Source organism: Sus scrofa, chromosome 2 (genome assembly GCF_054392235.1).
Source record: "Sus scrofa isolate SSC_HxYL_T2T_F1_AM1 chromosome 2, Sscrofa_HxYL_maternal_Yorkshire_Landrace_v2.0, whole genome shotgun sequence".
NCBI classification, from domain to species: Eukaryota; Metazoa; Chordata; class Mammalia; order Artiodactyla; family Suidae; genus Sus; species Sus scrofa.
Genome location: NC_139384.1, coordinates 145446816 through 145464139, shown reverse-complemented (window position 1 = coordinate 145464139; position 17324 = coordinate 145446816). Strand labels below are relative to the sequence as shown.

General features: G+C 39.8%; 2 protein-coding genes across 4 annotated transcripts in view; one reads left to right on the top strand and one right to left on the bottom strand.

Annotated features, from left to right (window-relative positions):
* The window catches only part of KIF3A (kinesin family member 3A), a 137497-nt gene extending 124578 nt beyond the window's left edge, over positions 1-12919 (top strand). The window contains exon 17 of one of the 2 annotated variants that reach the window (XM_085014525.1): positions 12432-12919. In XM_085014525.1, coding sequence (XP_084870651.1) covers positions 12432-12435 — 4 coding nt within the window. In that variant the 3' untranslated portion in view covers positions 12436-12919. The remainder of the gene's footprint in view (positions 1-12431) is intronic. The other variant, XM_085014524.1, reaches the window with a different exon arrangement.
* RAD50 (RAD50 double strand break repair protein) overlaps positions 6334-17324 on the bottom strand; it is a 94735-nt gene continuing 83744 nt past the window's right edge. For both annotated transcript variants that reach the window (XR_014838759.1, XM_003354274.5), the window contains 4 exons: positions 11732-11817; positions 11082-11224; positions 8120-8253; positions 6334-6674 (listed from right to left, as the gene is read on the bottom strand). Coding sequence is in view for 1 of the 2 variants with exons in the window: in XM_003354274.5 (XP_003354322.2) it covers positions 6488-6674; positions 8120-8253; positions 11082-11224; positions 11732-11817 (550 nt within the window). In the remaining variant the exon portion in view is untranslated. The remainder of the gene's footprint in view (positions 6675-8119; positions 8254-11081; positions 11225-11731; positions 11818-17324) is intronic.

Here is a 17324-nt window from a genome sequence, read left to right as displayed (position 1 = left end):
GGATGAGGTCACCAAAGAAGTGAGTCTGCAAACAAAAGAGCTAGAGATGCGGACAGCACTAAAGCAGGCCAACGCCAAAAGGTCAGGGACATGTGAATCCGGCAAAGGAAACTGCAAGGGCATGGAGAAGGCAGAATCCTCTTTAACCAGGGTTGGGGACTTTGAGAAAAGTTTGAGGACAGAGGAGGGGCAAGACAGTTGAGGACCTATGCAAGACAGTGACAGAAGGAAAGACCATGGCATTTAAGCTGGCATTTAAGCTGTATAAAGAGAGACGTATAGGCACATGAGGGAAGTGAAGAACTGAAAGAGTGGTAAAATCAATGAACTGAAATCCTGGTGGGCTCGAAAAATTGCTGGAGTTGGGAGACCCCAGGAGAGAATCGTGAAGATTCCAGGAGTTGTTGGAGAGTGAGATGCTTAGAATGGAGATAGGGAGGGTTGTGGTTGCTGTTGTTCAAGGACTGGACTCTGGAGTAGATTATGGAGTGAGTGTCTCCTCCCCTGAGGAAAGAGCAAGGAGCTGAGAGACCAGGGGGGTTGTATTAGACCATCATTTGGATTCTGAAATCACCAATGATTATGAAATTAGTGTGGGAGAATAATATTTAACAGGGAGCTAACACTGTCAATGGATAAGCAAGAGTGACCAAGCTAGTGGCTGAAGGTAACTTCAATATGAAAGAATAAACTGATGATGTTTTTCTTGAATACACATATAGCATTTATGTGCCACGCAGTTCTAAGCAGTTTTTAGTCAGTTACTCCTCATAACAGTATACAAGATGGGTACCAGTTCATCTACTTGTATAAGTAAGGAAACAGGAGGAAAAGAGGGTAAATGGTATGCCCAAGGTCCCAAAACTAGTAAGGGGTGAAGCTAGTCAGGGGTGGTACTAGGACTTAGCCTGTGAGTCTGGCTCATCTTGGGATGCCTATTCACCCCGTGTGTGTGTTGGGGGGGGGGGGAGTGGCTACTGGAGCATGATGTAGAAGCAGCAATGAAAAGCAAAAAGGGCACCTATTCCACCTCCAAACCCACTAATCAAGGAAAATGGGAGAGAAAGCAACCACTCTCATAAGGGCTGGGAGGGGAGCCATAATATCCTCAGGGAAAGCCAGGCTTGAAATGGGAAGTCTGCCTTAATTTGTAAGTAACTTTGTTTCATTGCTGTATTTATGCTTTATCACCTTGTTTGTCCTTTCTTGTGGCAATGGCTAGAGCTTTCAAAAATAATGTTGATAGAAGTTAACCTGTTTTTTTAATTTAATGAAAAATACTTCATTTTTTGCTATATTTCATCTTTTGCTATTAGGATAGCTGTTAATTTTTAATTTATGGCAAATAACACTAAAAGAATACTAAAGCTAGGAGATGTTGAATTTTTATCAAGTACTGGTTACTGTTAGGTGTCTATCATTTTCATTTGTCCCTAGGTTTTTTTTGTTTTTTTTTTTTTTAAGTTCATCTTTGATTTCTTCAGTAATCTGTTGGTTGTTTAGTAGCATATTGTTTAGGCTTTTTTTTAAAACAGTTTTTTTCCTTGTAGGTGTTTTGGTCAGAAAAGATGCTTGATATGATTTCAGTTTTCTTAAAGTTACTGTGGCCCAGCATGTGGTCTGTTCTGGAGAATGTTCCATGTACACTTGAGATGAATGTGTATTCTGCTGCTTTCAGATGGAATGTTCTCTAAGTACCCCAAAGTCCATCTGGCCTAATGGGTCATTTAAAGCCTGTATTTACTTACTGCTTTTCTGTCCAGATATCCCCACTGATGTATATATAAGTGGGGTGTTAAATTCCCCTACTATTACTGCGTTACTGCTGATCTCTCCTTTATGGCTGTTAGCATGTGCCTATACATTAAGCTGCTTGTATGCTCGGTGCCTATCTATTTACAATTGTTTTATCTTCTTGGATTGATCCTTTGATCATTATATAGTGCCCTTCTTTGTTTCTTGGAACAGTCTCTATTTTAAAGCCTATTTTGTCTGAGTATTGCTCCTCCAGCCTTCTTTCGATTTCCGTTTGCATGGAATACCTTTTTCCATCCCCTTCCTTTCAGTCTATAAATGTCCCTATCACTGAAGTGGGTCACTTGTAGACGGTATATATATGGGTCTTGTTTTTGTATCCATTCAGCTGCTTCTATCTTTTGGTTGGAGCATTGAATCCATTTACATCTGAGGTAATTATTGATATGTATGTTTATTACCATTTTGTTAATTGTTTTGGATTAGTTTTTGTAGCTCTTCTCTTCCCCTTTTGTTCTCTTGTGATCTGAATGACTAGTTTTAGTGATGTGGTTTGACTGCTTTTTCTCTTTGATTTGCAGTTATCATGAGGTTTTGACATAGGAGTCTATATACATATGATTATTTTGGAGTTCCCTGGTGTCTCAGCATGTTAAGAACCCAGCGTGGTCACTGTTGTGGCGTGGGTTCAAATCCTGGCCTGGGAACTTCTGTGTGCCACAAGCACGGCCAAAAAAACAAAAAGATTGTTTTAAGTTTCTGGTCTCTTAATTTCAAATGTATTTCCTGCATGTGTTCTCTCTTCTTTTCAAGATTGCTGGTTTTGATACCATAATTTGTGTGTGGATGATTTCCTGACTTACACATGTTTGCATCTACTGGTGAGCTTTGCCATTCATAATTTTCTTGTTCCTAGTTGTGGCCTTTTCTTTTCCACCTACAGAGGTTCTTTAGCATTTGTTGTACGGCTGGTTTGGTGGTGCTGATTTCCCTTGGCTTTTGCTCATCTGTAAAGCTTTGATTTTTCCATCAAGTCTGAATGAAAGCCTTGTTGGATAAAGTATTCTTGGTTGTAGGTTTTCCCCTTTCATCGTTTTAAATGCATCACGCTACTCCCTTCTGGCCCACAGTTTCTGTGGAAAAATCAGCTGATAATATTATGGGGATTCATTTGTATGTTAGTTGTTCCTTTTCCCTTGTTGATTTTACTATTTTCTTTGTCTTTAAAGTTTTGTCAATTTGACTAATATGGGTCTCAGTATGTCCCTCCTTGGGTTTATCCTGTATGAGCTTCTCTATACTTCGTAGACTTGAATGTTTCCTTTCCAGTGTTAGGGAAGTTTTTGGCTATTAGCTCTTCAAATATTTTCTCCAGCCCTTTCTCTCTTCTTCTTGTGGGAGCCCTATAATGTGAGTGTTAGTGAGTTTAGTATTGTCCCAGAGGTCTCTTAGACTATTTACGTCTTTTCATTCTTTTTGTTACTCTTCCTCAACAGTGATTTCCACCAATCCATTTTCCAGTTCACTTACTCATTCTTCTGCCTCATTTATTCTTTTGATTCCTTCTAATGTATTTTTCATTCCAGTTATTGTATTGTTCATATCTGTTTCTTCTTTAAATCTTCTAGCTCTTTGTCAAACATTTCTTGTTATCTTCTCTGTCTGTGCTTCCATTCTTCTTAAGAGATCTTGAATCACCTTTACCCTGAATTCTTTTTCAGGCAGATTGCCTATCTCTTTACTTAGTCGTTCTTCTGGGATTTTATCTTGTTCCTTCGTCTGGAACATACTTCTCTGCCATTTATAATTTTGCCTTTGTTTGTGGTTTCTGTTCCACAGGCTGCAGTATTGTAGTTCTTCTTGCTTCTGGTGTCTGCCCTCTGGTGGATGAGGTTGATCCAGGGGCTTAGGCAGGCTTCCTGGTGGGAGGGGCTGATGCCTGCCCACTAGTGGGTGAAGCTGGGTCTTGTCCTTCTGGTGAGCAGGTCTGTGTCAAGGGGTGTGTTGACATGTGGCTCTGGGCTCAGGACTTTGGGCAGCCTGTCTGTTGATGGGTGGGGCTGTGTTCCCACCCTGTTGGTTGCTCAGACTGAGGTATCCCAGCACTGGAGGCCCAGGCTGTTGGATGGAGCCAGAAATGGCAACCTCCAGGAGAGCTCACATTGATGAATACTCCCTGGGTTCTCTGCCGCCAGGGTCCTTGACCTCACAGTGAGCCACAGCTTTCCCCAGTCCTGTGGAGCTCCAGTACTCAAGCCCTACTGGCCTTCAATGCCACCTGTTCTGGGGGCTCCTCCTGCTGATGCCAGACCCCTAGGGGGCTCAGAACTCTCACTCCTACGGGAGAACCTGTGTGATATTTTCCAGCTTGTGAGTCACCCACCCAGCAGGTATGGGATTTGATTAAATTGTGAAAGTGCCCCTCCTTGTTGGGGCTTCTTTGTTTTTGGATATAGAATATCTTTTTTGGTAGGGTCCAGTCTTTTTGTTGATGGTTGTTCAACAGTTAGTTGTAATTTTCATGTTTTCATCAGAGGAGTACAAGTCCTATCCTGCCATCTTGTCTTATTTTAGTAGATGACTGAAATTGATTTGTTCTTAATTTACAAATTCCTGTCTGTGCTGAGTGAGACTGGTCTTTTTTTCTCATGGTACTTTTGTTGATTTCATGCTGGTTTTGGTTAATATGGGTAATTTCAGTTTTTAAAAGCTAATTAGGATGACTGAACATTGTCAGTCGATGGACAGAAAGCATGGCTGAAGTGGTAGCCTGCTGCTTGGCTATTTCATCCAATGTTTGGGTGAGGGTTTAGACCAGATTTTCTCAACCAGCGTTTTTTATGTGAGCCACGGAACACAGAGAATGATTTCAGTAACTTGCCCCCCCCCAATCCTCTCAAGGATAATACATAACTAGTATCATACTAGATGCACAGAAATTGATTACATACAATGAGTACTGTATTTGTTTCCTATTACTGCTGTAACAAATAAGCATAGACCAAGCAGCTTTAAACAAGTAATCTTATATACTTCTGAAGGGCAAAAATCCAAAGTCAGTTTACTGGGCTAAAAGTCAAGGTGTCACCGGGGCTAGTTCTTTTTAGAGGTGCTGAGGGAAGAATCTGTTTCTCTGCTGTTCTCAGCCTCTAGTGGTTGCTTGTATTTCTTGGCTCACAGCCCTTCCTCTACCTTCAGAGTGCTCGCTCCAATCTCTGCATCTGTCAACATCCTGCCTTTCCTCTTGTGCTGCCACCCTCTCTGTGCCTCCTTGCTTCCTCCTTTCCAGGATACTTATATTACATTTAGGCCCACCAGATAAATTCCACCATCTCAAGCTCTTTAGCTTTAATCACATCTGCAAAGTCCCCTTTGCCATAAAAGGTAACACTCACAGGTTCGAGAGATTAGAACTTCAGTGTCTTTGGAGGCCATTATTCAGCCTGTCACAGATACCTTAGGACATTAAGGCCTAATTCTCTTCTAGACACCGGTTGAGAAAGGCTGTCTTCTCATATGCGTGTTAGATCTGCAGATAGCCACAAAAGTGGTTGTGCCACATGACTGATAGACTCTGAGATGGGCCACATCCAGGGCAGTATGGCCATACACATGACTGACAGACTCTGAATGATGAAGGTCCACAAAGTCTAATCCAAAAGTGCATGATTTGGTAGCATTCTGTGTAGAATGCTTGTACAAGGCTTCAAGTTGTCAGCTGCAAATTCCAGGGAAAGGTTATGATTGAGCTCTTATTAGAAAAAAACATCTGGAATAAAAATGAGATCTGTTCTTCCAAGTCTCTTTGGACCCCATAAGGAGCTGGTCTTTACTTTGAGCAAACTCTGCTTCCCCTCTACACCTGAAAGCATACTTGGAGAGCAATTAACATTGATGATGAGGCTGAGATGATAAACAGCACAGACATACAGGAAAGTTACAGACTCCTTTATGAAGGAAGGTCAGGCCCCAAGTGAAGGGAGGCCTTGCTCTTGGGCAGAGCTTTTCAAAGGTAGATCTTCACAATGGGGAACTTCCTCTCTCTAAAGAGAGCTCAGATTGGTATGACTCCCCAGTAGGGATATATGGGAAGGGAAGATGGTGGGTACAGAATTAGTAATTACTTGAGGTTCTTTTCAAACCCTGAAGCCCCCACTTGAGTACTGCAAATTTTAGTTGGGGAAACTGAGGCCCAGAGAGGGAAAGGTCACTTGCCCAGATGTATAAAGTTAAGAGCAAAGCCAAATATTAATATTTAATCATTTCTTGTGATCTTCAGATATTAATATGGATAATCCAGTTTTTAAAACCACATCCAAAGAAATAAATTTAGAGGTAACACTTTTTAACACTTATTTTTTTTAAAATGCCCAAATGATTAAAGTATCTAGGCAGAGAACCTGCTTCTAACTAATGCTTTGAGAAGTGAAAGGTAAATAGCTTCAGGTCCCAAAGAATCCTTCATTAGTTCTGGGAGGGAAGCAGAGAAGCTGAGTCCAACTGTGTTGCTGTTGAGCCCCGCCGCAGGCCTGTCAGAGGCTGCTTGGAGGGGGATGAAGTTCAGGCAATCAATCCAAATATCAAGCAAAACAATTTTAATGATTTTAGAAGCTTTCACACATTGAGAACTCCAGACACAGGGCTCATTTGAAAGTACAAATTTTCATATTGACTCAATACCAGAAATAAGTTGCCTTAGGACTGCATTTTGAGCATTTAATCTCGAATGCTTTTAATGCACATAAGATCCTAGGGAACTAACACTGCATTTTACAATCTCTGAGCACTGATCAATATTCTTCTTAATCCTGTAGAATTTTTCCACATATTCAGAACGCCCTAAGAGTTCCACAAAATCTTCATCATGAGTGATTACCAGAAGCTGGAAGTTACGCTGCTGTGAGCGACTTTTTATTATCCTGAAACAATATAACATTTTATTACCAAAGAGCATACATAACCTTTCCTTTATTTCAAAAAGCCACTGAGGACCCTGTCGGCCACAGAAATGTGTGCTCCGTGTGATGACTGGGCTTTTCCTGTGCTGTGTGAGTATCAGGGCCTCTGATAGCCTTGCAGGAAGTGGCAGGGGGAGGGGGGAGGTGGATCCAGGCCTCAGGCCAGCCCGTGGCAGTCTCTTCTCTCCAGACCGTGGGGATGCATGGCTCTTCTCTTAGGTGTGGCTTAGACACTGGTGAGAATACCTGATCTAGTTTCTTCTTAAAGCAGGTGGAAATGTTTTACTGAGTTTTCATTTATGTTTATGCTGCTCAATTTTAGGAGTCTGACTTACTCCTTTGCTTGGGGTTTTCTTGACCTCTTACTAGTTTTCTCTGGAAGAAAATTATATTAAAAAAAAAAAAAAAAAAGACAGACTACAGGCAAGGGGAATAACATTGCAAGCCCCAATGCCTTCTTAGGAGCTGGGTCTACTTAGAATTCTGTCACCACCAGTCACTAGATGCATCATTGGTATGACACACAGAGGACTTGAGTGGGTGTACTGAGAACATTTTTGCTCATTATCTGTATGTGGAGGTAACTAGCTACGAGACAAAGTCAAGTTTCAGTCTGTTAACTAACCACTTACTTATCTCTTGCTTAGAGATAGATGCACTAGTCTTAGGTTGCACTAAGTTTCAAAAGCACTAGCCCTTACTTGGTCACATGGGACTACTGAGAGATGGCTGGAGAAAGGTGGCAATGAGGCTACTCAGTTCTCCCTCTGGCCCCATCTCTGCTATCAGACAAGAAACATTTTCTATGGCAAAGAGGTCAGTTTGGAGCAAGGAGTGCCCATAATAGCTCCTCTACCTCAGGGAAAGTGCCTTTCTTCTGCCAACACAGTCCTTAAGCAAGGACTGCCTATCCCTTGAGCCTGCGTCCACCACAAGTGAATTGTTGTAAAAGATGTATGCAATTTTGTCCTCTAGATTCTAATTCACCACTAGTGTACTTTTTGAATAAGAGCTGTCATTCCTTAGAGATGTGAAAAGCTGGGGAGGCAGTCTAAAACCTAGGGATACCACCTAGAAATGCTTTAGCAGGGCATGCTAAATCCTGTCCATCACATGTGGGCCCCTATGGCAGGTTTACAGGAAAATCGTATCAAGCCAGGAAACCCTCACCCTGGGTTTCCCTATCAACACTCTTGGGGAGATGCAGGATATGTCTGGGACAGCTGTTCACCACACAGTTCTTTTTATAAGCATCTGAAGAATTATTATCAAGGTAAAGCCTAAGGTCTGGTAAAACCATTTTCCCCAAAGAAGACAAATCTACAGAGAGAGGGTTTATACCACAGATCTCCCTTAATTTTACTTTAAAAACTATCATAACTTGATCCAAAATTTGAGATACTTACTCAACCAGAGCATGTGCAAGAGATTCGATATTTTCACGGTCAAGATTTGTTGTTGGCTCATCCAAGGCTAGAATGCCACAGTTTAAGCAGAATGTTTCAGCCAGGGCTAGGCGAATGATGAGTGAAGCTAATACCTGGAAAAAAGCACCACAGTTGAGCTATACTGCACAGATGTTTTTCTCATTCACCTTAGGAAGACATAATGTCTTTAGAAGGGAGAAGAAGGGGTAATGTCACAGGTTCACTGACCTTAGGTAAATCGCTGCTCTTTTGGTTGGGAAAGCCTGGCATTGTGACCAGACTCTCATGTCTTTCCGGAAGATGAACCATCATTTGCAATGAAATAAAATGCCAAAAGCAGTACTGATCTACAGCCCCCCCCCCATACTTCATATCAGCTATAATAAAACTTCAAATTACAGACCTGAAATAGAAATGCATTACCATTTATCTGTAATTAATAATAATAATGGCATAAGATTGACAACCTTAAAAATTCATGACCTGAGAGTTCCTTCCATAGCTCAGCGGAAACGAATCTGACTAGTGTCCATGAGGATGTGTGTTTGATCCCTGGCTTCCCTCAGTGGGTTAAGGATCTGACATTGCCATGAATTATGGTGCAGGTTGCAGACACGGCTTGGATTTGGTGTTGGTGTGGCTGTGGCATAGGCCAATGCTTACAGCTCCAATTCGACTGCTAGCCCAGGAGCCTCCATATGCCACAGGTGCGACCCTAAAAAGACAAAAAAAAAAAAAAAAAAAAAAAAAAAAAAAACCCAAAAACCCCAAACCAAAAATATGACCTGGCTATTTTATTTTCCCGATAATGAGATTTGTTAGAAACCTTGGGCATAATACATTTTTCCCAGAGCTTCACAGGCACCTTTATCTCAGAGATATTTTTAAATCCCCATGTTCTGTGTGTATGCTTTTGAGGGAGAAAGGGGGAGGGAGGGAGAAAATTCCTAGGTCAGAGTATCAGGAGTACAGAAGTATGGTTTTATTTAAGCTAGACTATAGGAAATTCAGGCAACCAAAAACATGAGTCATGTCTGTGGTTAATAGAAACCTAATACTAAAACACTCATACTGCAGCTAAAGCCATCTGAAGGTACCAGGGATACAGAATTAAGAGTGAAGGACTACTTCTGTGTGAGCTGTGACATCCCTCTACCTCTGGAATTTGTGAGGGAAGTAGCATCAGTAAGTGAGAACGAGTGATTTCAGAGCAGTTTACAGCTTGTCTTTGATGCACAGGGCATGCTCACAGATTGATGATGCCAGGACCATAGTTTGACCCTTGGAGGATTGGCACTGCCCTCCTGCTGCCACCTCTACCACTACCCAGTCAAAGGGGACTATGAATGGAGCTCCTGGCTAACCTCTACCAAACCATTGTCTATTTTGTCCCCCAACACCAAGGAAGTTCTGTTAATTAATTTTAATAATTTACAGTAGCTATAGGAAGTCTGCTTTTGTTCAGAAAGTGTTTTTAATTCAAACAGGCATGTTTCAAAGTACTTTCTCATTCACATAATTACAGCAAAAAGTCACCAATATAAGTAGCGGATACTGATTATAGATCACAAATTTGTCATTTTTGCAGACTATGATTAAGATAATAATCTGCAGATGCCTTATAAATTGATATCAGCTGCCTGGGCTGACCACAAAATACATACATGCATGGAGTGTCTTCAAGCAAAAACTGAAAACATTTTTATGAAAATAACTCAGATAATGTGAGTATCCATTTCTATCTAGAACTATAAAATTTTAAGAAAACCAGGGGTCCAGAGGTGTCATCCAGTATAATTTTCTGCTTCTAATGTGAAAGGTGGAAGCTCAAAAATGTGTAACATCTTTGGTACAAACCTGTACACAGTGTAAGTACCTAGCTTTGTTCCCCAAGGATGCAGGTCCCACTTTCTCAACTCTTGCAAACTTGATTCCTCTATGTTCTATGTATCCAACCTGGGATGTCTCCCAGAGTTTCCTATAAAGCTTAGTGGCCTGGCCCAGCGCTGAGTCCTTGTGTTTGTGTGTGTGCGCACTGGGAGGCTGGCAGAGGCACCCGTGGGTATCACAGCCTTTGGCTCTAGCAGACTCTTCTTTGGGAATGGTGGTGGGAACTCAGTCCTGTGATGAGGCTGCTTTCTCAATGAGACTCTTATTCATTATAATGCCTTATCTGGCTCAGTTGAGGATCTGGTTTGCTAACAGTCACTGATTCTAGGAGTTCCCATTGTGGCGCAGCGGAAATGAATCCGACTAGGAACCATGAGGTTGCAGGTTCGATCCCTGGCCTCGCTCAGCAGGTTAAGGATCTGGCATTGCCGTGTGTAGGTCGCAGACACGGTTCAGATCCGATGTTGCTGTGGCTGTGGTGTAGGCTGGCTGCTGTAGCTCCGATTTGACCCCTAGCCTGTGAAACTCCATATGCCACAGATTTGGCCCTAAAAAGCAAAGCAAAACAAAAAAACCCCAGAAGGTGGCACATCTCTATTTAAAAAAAAAAAAAAGGTATCGATTCTAAAACACACCCCTACCCCACCCCCTTGACATCTCTGAAATCAACTTACAACTGAGTATTTTCTTTCTTGGTAGCACAAAAAATAGCAGTATGTCTTATAATTTATAACCCAGTAATCTTATTCTCATGAGGAGTACTTTGAAATAATAAATGCTCCTCAGCTCTTGTTCTACATTTTGGCAAGCCTGTGTGAATGTTTCAGGCCTTTCTTCTAAAAGCCTACCTTACATAATATTGCAGGAAATGCTGGTCAGAATCGAGAGTGTGATGAGAGCAGCTGAGTCTGATCCACTTTACAGGGCAGCAAGGAGTGCTGTGAGGCACAGTGCCCTACCATTCAGGGGCAGCCTTGCAGCTTACCTTGTACTGACAGTGGTTTCTCTTTGTCAATTCTCTGTGTACAGGCTAGCCCACTGAGATACCTGCCTTCTGTCCAGCACTGCACCGTCCTCGCATATCCAAGGCTGTGTCTCCCTTTAGCATCACCACTCGGTAGTTGTAATTCCGCCTCTTATCAGAAGCTGATACATTTTCATCGGCATCAGATCGAATTTCTATGTATTCAATATCTGACACAGAAAGAAAAAGATTTCAGGGGAACCTGGACTCTGCAGCCCTTTGCTATTTGGAAACGTTACCAAAGTTAAAAGCAAACATTACCAGGGGGCAATACAGGCTGGTTTGAGACCTTTTTCTCTAGTTATGAAGATTCATGGCCAGAATCCACCCAGATGCCCCAACCCTCCATCTCAGTATGCCTTTCTTAGTTTCCCATGAAGAGTTTCCTCCTGATGGTTTTCTTACCGCATTTTGCATTTTGTCTTATCCCTATCTGCACTGCAGCAGAACTGATTATGTCATCAGCTAAATATAATGTGCATCATAGCCAAATTTGTAAGTCCTGTCAGGCTGTGCGATAGAAAACTTTGCGCTTTTTTTCCTTGATAGAAGATGTTGTCAAGATAAGAATTCTTAGAAAATCTCATAGAGGTGTTCAGAAAGAGGTCCAGAGGTAGTAACGGGCATGACGGGATCATCTGAGGGCTTTGGGAAGAGCACCCCTGAAACACAATCACCTTGTCCACGATAGGTACTTCGCCAGAGGTCACGAATAATTTTGTTGATTTCTTCCATTTTCATACTGTGAAATTTCATTATCGCTCTGGGAAAAGAAGCCATTGACACTTTAATGACAACATAATATTTAATAACATATATTAAAATATAGAAAATGTATAATAACATCATCATAACTCCCCCACTATTCTCAGTGGCAAAAATAGAATACAGTAAGAGCTAGGAAAAAAAAAAAAAAAAGAACCAAAACCTTGCTGCCAGGCATATATATAGTTCTAGTGCTCCAGGGTCCTTAACCTTCTCTATTTTCAGGCTCTATGATATGACAAACATTTCTTTAAATGCTTAAATACTGTGAAAATTTTACTTTTTAGAAGACTTTTTCTTGGGCTTAATGGAAGAACTATTTACACTCACATGAATCACTTATAGGAGGACCTACTGAATGGATGACACTGAGTTGAAGAGGGAATGGGAGGTGTACAGGGTCCCTTAGTCTCTGGGAAAACAGAGGTGAATCTCTGGAACTGCTTTTTTTCTCTTCAGTTATTACTAAGGTTTATTACCAAAGTCAAAACTTCTTATGATTTTACTCCTCAGATCTGTGAGCTTTTTACCAACCAGAAGTGCTGGTTCAGAGAGGGTATTATAGAGGCTTAAGCTGAACTGAATCTCAAAACTTTTATTTTCCCTTTCTAGGTGAAGATTCAGAAATCCTAACTCCAAATATGTGCATCAACTTTCTTGGACCACAGCACCCCTCTGCTTCCTACAACACTCTTAACATACTAGTAGTTTCTAAACACTAAAAAGAAGGGAAGAAATGTGTGTAAAAACAAAAATAGCCTGACAAAATCTAACGTTGTTCTTACTATAGTCACCTTTTGTCAAAAAGCCCTTAGGTTCTTTGGAAGTGGGTTTATGAACTAATAAATGTTGTATCAGTAACAAAAAGGCAAACATCACTGCCATTACCATACAAAGGATGTGAGGCGGACATACTTCCATTTGCAAGTGTCTTATCTGATACATACAAAAAAAGAAACTGAACGTAATGCTACTGCCTCTGCAGAATCATTTCATGATTTTCTGGTTTACCAGCAAAAGAGAAAGAAATGACTCAACATAAATACATCTTAAATATCAGATGAAGGATTTTGAAGTAATAAAGACTGGAAAAAACCGTATTCTGCTTATTGATGAGAATGCAACAAGTCTCCATTTTCTACTTTAAACATCTCAGTCTCAGATTTTATACTTTTTTCGAAAGGACAGAGCTGTTTCTCAGTATTTGCCTAAAACAAAACAAAACAAAACAAAAAACAACAAAAAAACCACCCTGAATGTTCTTGGGGCCAATTATGTCATCCTTAGCTTTATACATTATGATCCTAATTTTTTTAAATGACTCTTTAAAAATGCCATAACTAACATAAATAAGCACTCCCATTGTGGGAACAAGCTCCAGGTGGGGCACAAGAGTTCAAAGTGCACACACATAGCCTCGGCCATGGCTCCCGTATACATGCCCGCCCATGGGTAGGTCTGCTGAGAGACAACACTGCAGGAAAAAGCTCTGGTCCTTAGAAGACTCTAGACCCACCAAGGGGTACAGCAGAGAGAGGTGATGCCAACTACTGTTGGTTACACCATTCACTTATCTTCCTATCTTATCTCTCTGCCAGTATGGAGGTCAAAACCCTACTGTGCAAATAGCAGGGGATGATTACAGTAACTACTAGTGGTGAGCATTCACCTTATCTGAGGTACAATTATGCTCAACAATCGTAGTTTATCTCATTTAACTCTTACTACAATACTGAGAACTAAGTTTGGTTATCCCCATTTTACCATTAAGAAAACTGAGATTCTAATAATTTTCTGGAAAAAAGAAAAATAAATCAATCCCATTTACAACAGCATCAAAAACAGTAAGGTATTTAGGAATAAATTTAACCTAGGAGGTGAAAGAAAACTGGAAACTATGAGATCCTGATGAAAGAAAATGAAGAAGACATAAATAAATGGAAAGATATCCCCATGAACTGGAAGAATTAACACTGTTAAAATGTTAATACTACCCAAAGCGATTTATAGTTTCAATGCAATCCAAAGGCATTTTTTAGAGAAATGGAAAAAAAAACACTCCTAAAACATGGAATCGTAATAGATGCCAAACAGCCAAAGAAATCCTGAGAAAACAAAAAAGCAGGGGGCATCACACTTAACTGATTCCAAGCTATACTATAAAGCTATAGTATTGATACAAAAATAGACCAAAAGAACACAACTGACAACCCAAAAATTAACCCAAGAACATATAGTAAACTAGTATTTGACAAGGGAGCCAAAAATACCCAATGTTGAAAAGACAGTCTTCTCATAATAGTGCTCGGCAAACTGGATATTCATATATAAAAGAATGAAACCAGATCCCTACATTACACTACTCACAAATATGAGCTCTAAATTGATCAAAGACAAACATAAAACCCAAAACCATAATACTCCTAGAAGAAAACAAAACAAAAGCTCCCTGACATGGGTCTTGGTAATGATTTGTTTGGAATCACATCTAAAGCAAAAGCAACAAAATAAAAAATAAACAAGGGGGACCACACTGAAGTAAGAAGCTTCTGAACAGCAAAAGAAACCAACAACAAAGTGAAAAGACAACCGATGGGATGGGAAAAAACTTGATAACCATATATTTGATAAAGGGTTACTATCCAAAATATGTAAAGAACTCATAAAACTTGTTAGCAAAACCCCCAAAAATCCAATTTAAAAGTAAGCAAAGGACTTGAATAGACATTCTGCCAAAAAAAGACATGAATGGCCAACAGGTAATATGAAAAGAGATTCACAGTCATTAGAGAAATGCAGATTAAAACCACCACGAGGCGTTCCCATTGTGGCTCAGCAGGTTAAGAACCTGACATAGCCTCCATGAGGATGTGGGTTTGATCCCTGGCACTACTCAGTGGGTTAAGGATCCGGAAGGCATAGGTTATAGATGTGGCTCAGATTTGGCGTGGCTATGGCTATGCGTAGGCCTGCAGCTGCAGCTCTGATTTGACCCTAGCCTGGGAACTTCCATTTGCTGCAGATGGGGCCATTAAAAATAAATAAATAAAAAAAACCCTGCAATGAGATATCACCTCACATCCATCAGAACAGCCATCATCACCAAGAGATAACAAATGACGGTATGGATGTGGAGAAAAGGAAATACTTGTGCACTGTTTGTGGGACTGTAAACTGGTAAAACCATTATGGAAAACAGTATAGAGTTTCCTAAAAAAATTAAAACCAGAACTACCATTTGATCTAGCAATTCCACTTCTGGGAATATATCCGAAGGAAATAAAAACACTAACTTAAAAAGTTATCTGCACCCCTGTGTTCAGATTATTTACAAGAGCTTTATTTACAATAGCTAAGACACAGAAACAACCTAAGTGTCTATTATGAGATAAATGGATAAAGAAAATAAGTGATATCTCTCTATCTTTGTACCTATCTACATACATGTAATGGAATATTATTCAGCCGTAAAAAAACAAAGAATTCTACCATTTAGGACAACTTGGATAGACCTTGAATGCATAATGTTAAGTAAGACAGAGAAAGACCAATACTGTAAGATCTCATTTATCTATGAAATTTAAAAACAAAAACCCCCACCAAATTTATAGAAAAAGAGATTAGATTTGAGATTACCAGAGGTGGAGGGGGGAGGTAAGGAAATGGGGAATTGGATGAAGGCAGTCAAAAGTTACAAATTTAGAGTTGTAAGATAAATATGTACTAGGATGCAATGTATACATGATAACTATAGTTTACACTGATGTATGACACATAGGAAGTTGTTAAGAGAATAGAGCCTTAGCACCCTCATCACAAGGAGAAACATTTTTCCTTTCTTTTTGTTGTACAGACCTATTGTATAGACCTATTGTGCTTATGAATACAGATACAAACATTCTAAATAAAATCAAATTTAGGACTGTTACAAAGAACATATCATGACCATATAGTGTTTATTTCAGGAAACCAAGAATAGTACAAGAGGAAAAAAATTTTAAGATAATTCAAAGCATTAACAGATTAAAAGAAAAAAATTTATCTCAAATGAACATCAAACAGTATTTGTTACAACGCCAAATTTTGATAAAAATCCTCAATAAGGAGATCCCCTGTGGCAGAGCAGGTTAAGGATCCTGTGTTGTCACTGCCATGGCTTGGGTCGCAGCTGTGACACAGGTTTGATCCCAGGCCCTGGAACTTCTACATGCCATGAGCATGGCAAAAAAACCAAAAAACCAAACCCTCAATCCTCAAAGAGGAAAATTTTCTTAGACAAAATGACTATCAGCTACAGTAAACATCAAACTTAATATTAAAATATAAAATTTTATAAAACTCCTCCTGGAGTTCCCGTTGTGACTCAGTGGTTAACGAACCCAACTAGGATCAATGAAGACATAGATTCAATCCCTGGCCTCACTCAGTACGTTAAGGATCCAGTGTTGATGTGAGCTGTGGTATAGGTCACAGACATGGATCGGATCTGGGATTGCTGTGGTTGTGGCTGTGGTTGTGACTGGCAGCTACAGCTCTGATTTGACCCCTAGCTGAACCTCTATATGCCGCAGGTGTGGCCCTGGGGAAAAAAAAAAAGGACCAAAAAAAAAAAAAAAAATTGTTCCTCCTAAAGCTAAGAATAAGAGAACGATACCTCTCTCTCAAGGAATCAGTATCTCTCAGAATATACTTTGGGAAACACTGCCCCATGAGATTGATTCCTAATTCTTATGGAGTTGAAAGTGCCCTTTTCAAAATCATATTCTCTACACTTAAGAGGGAAATAAAAAACAACAGAGAAAAAACAAAACAAAACCAAAAAAAGATACCTCTTATTATTGCTACTTTAAAATAATGTCCTAGAAATCCCTAACAATTGAGCAAGACAATAAAAAGAAGAATAAAAGAAAGGAACAAAAACAACTTGTCACTGTTTATGCAGGTGATTTAACTGCACACTCAGGAAAACGTAAGAAATCAACTTAAAAATTACTAAGACCAATAAGATGGTCAGAAATAAACATAGTCTAGTAGCAAAACCCAATAAGAAACATAATAGAAAAATGGATCCTATTCATGGTGGCAAGAAAAAATATGAAATATACCTAAGGGAGAAATCTAACAAAAAGGTACATAATCTACAGGAAAAAGCTAGAAAACTTTATAATAGGACAAAACAAAACAACCCTGAATAAACAGGAGAGACATATTATAGGGTCCAAAATGGGAGATTCAATATCGCAAAGGTGTCCACTCCCCCTGAGTAATCAATAAATTAAATGCGATCCAAACAAAACTGTCAAGATTTTTTTAAATGAAACCTGCAATGTGACTCTTAAGCTTTTATTTTAGAGATACAAATGAATAAAATCACAGCACTGGGACAGGAATAAAAATTAAAACAAAATACACACAGAAATTTAGTTTATAATTGACATTTTAAATCAATGGAAAAGGTTTTAATAGTGTTGGAAAGAGAAAAAAAATTAAAATTGTATCATCTTT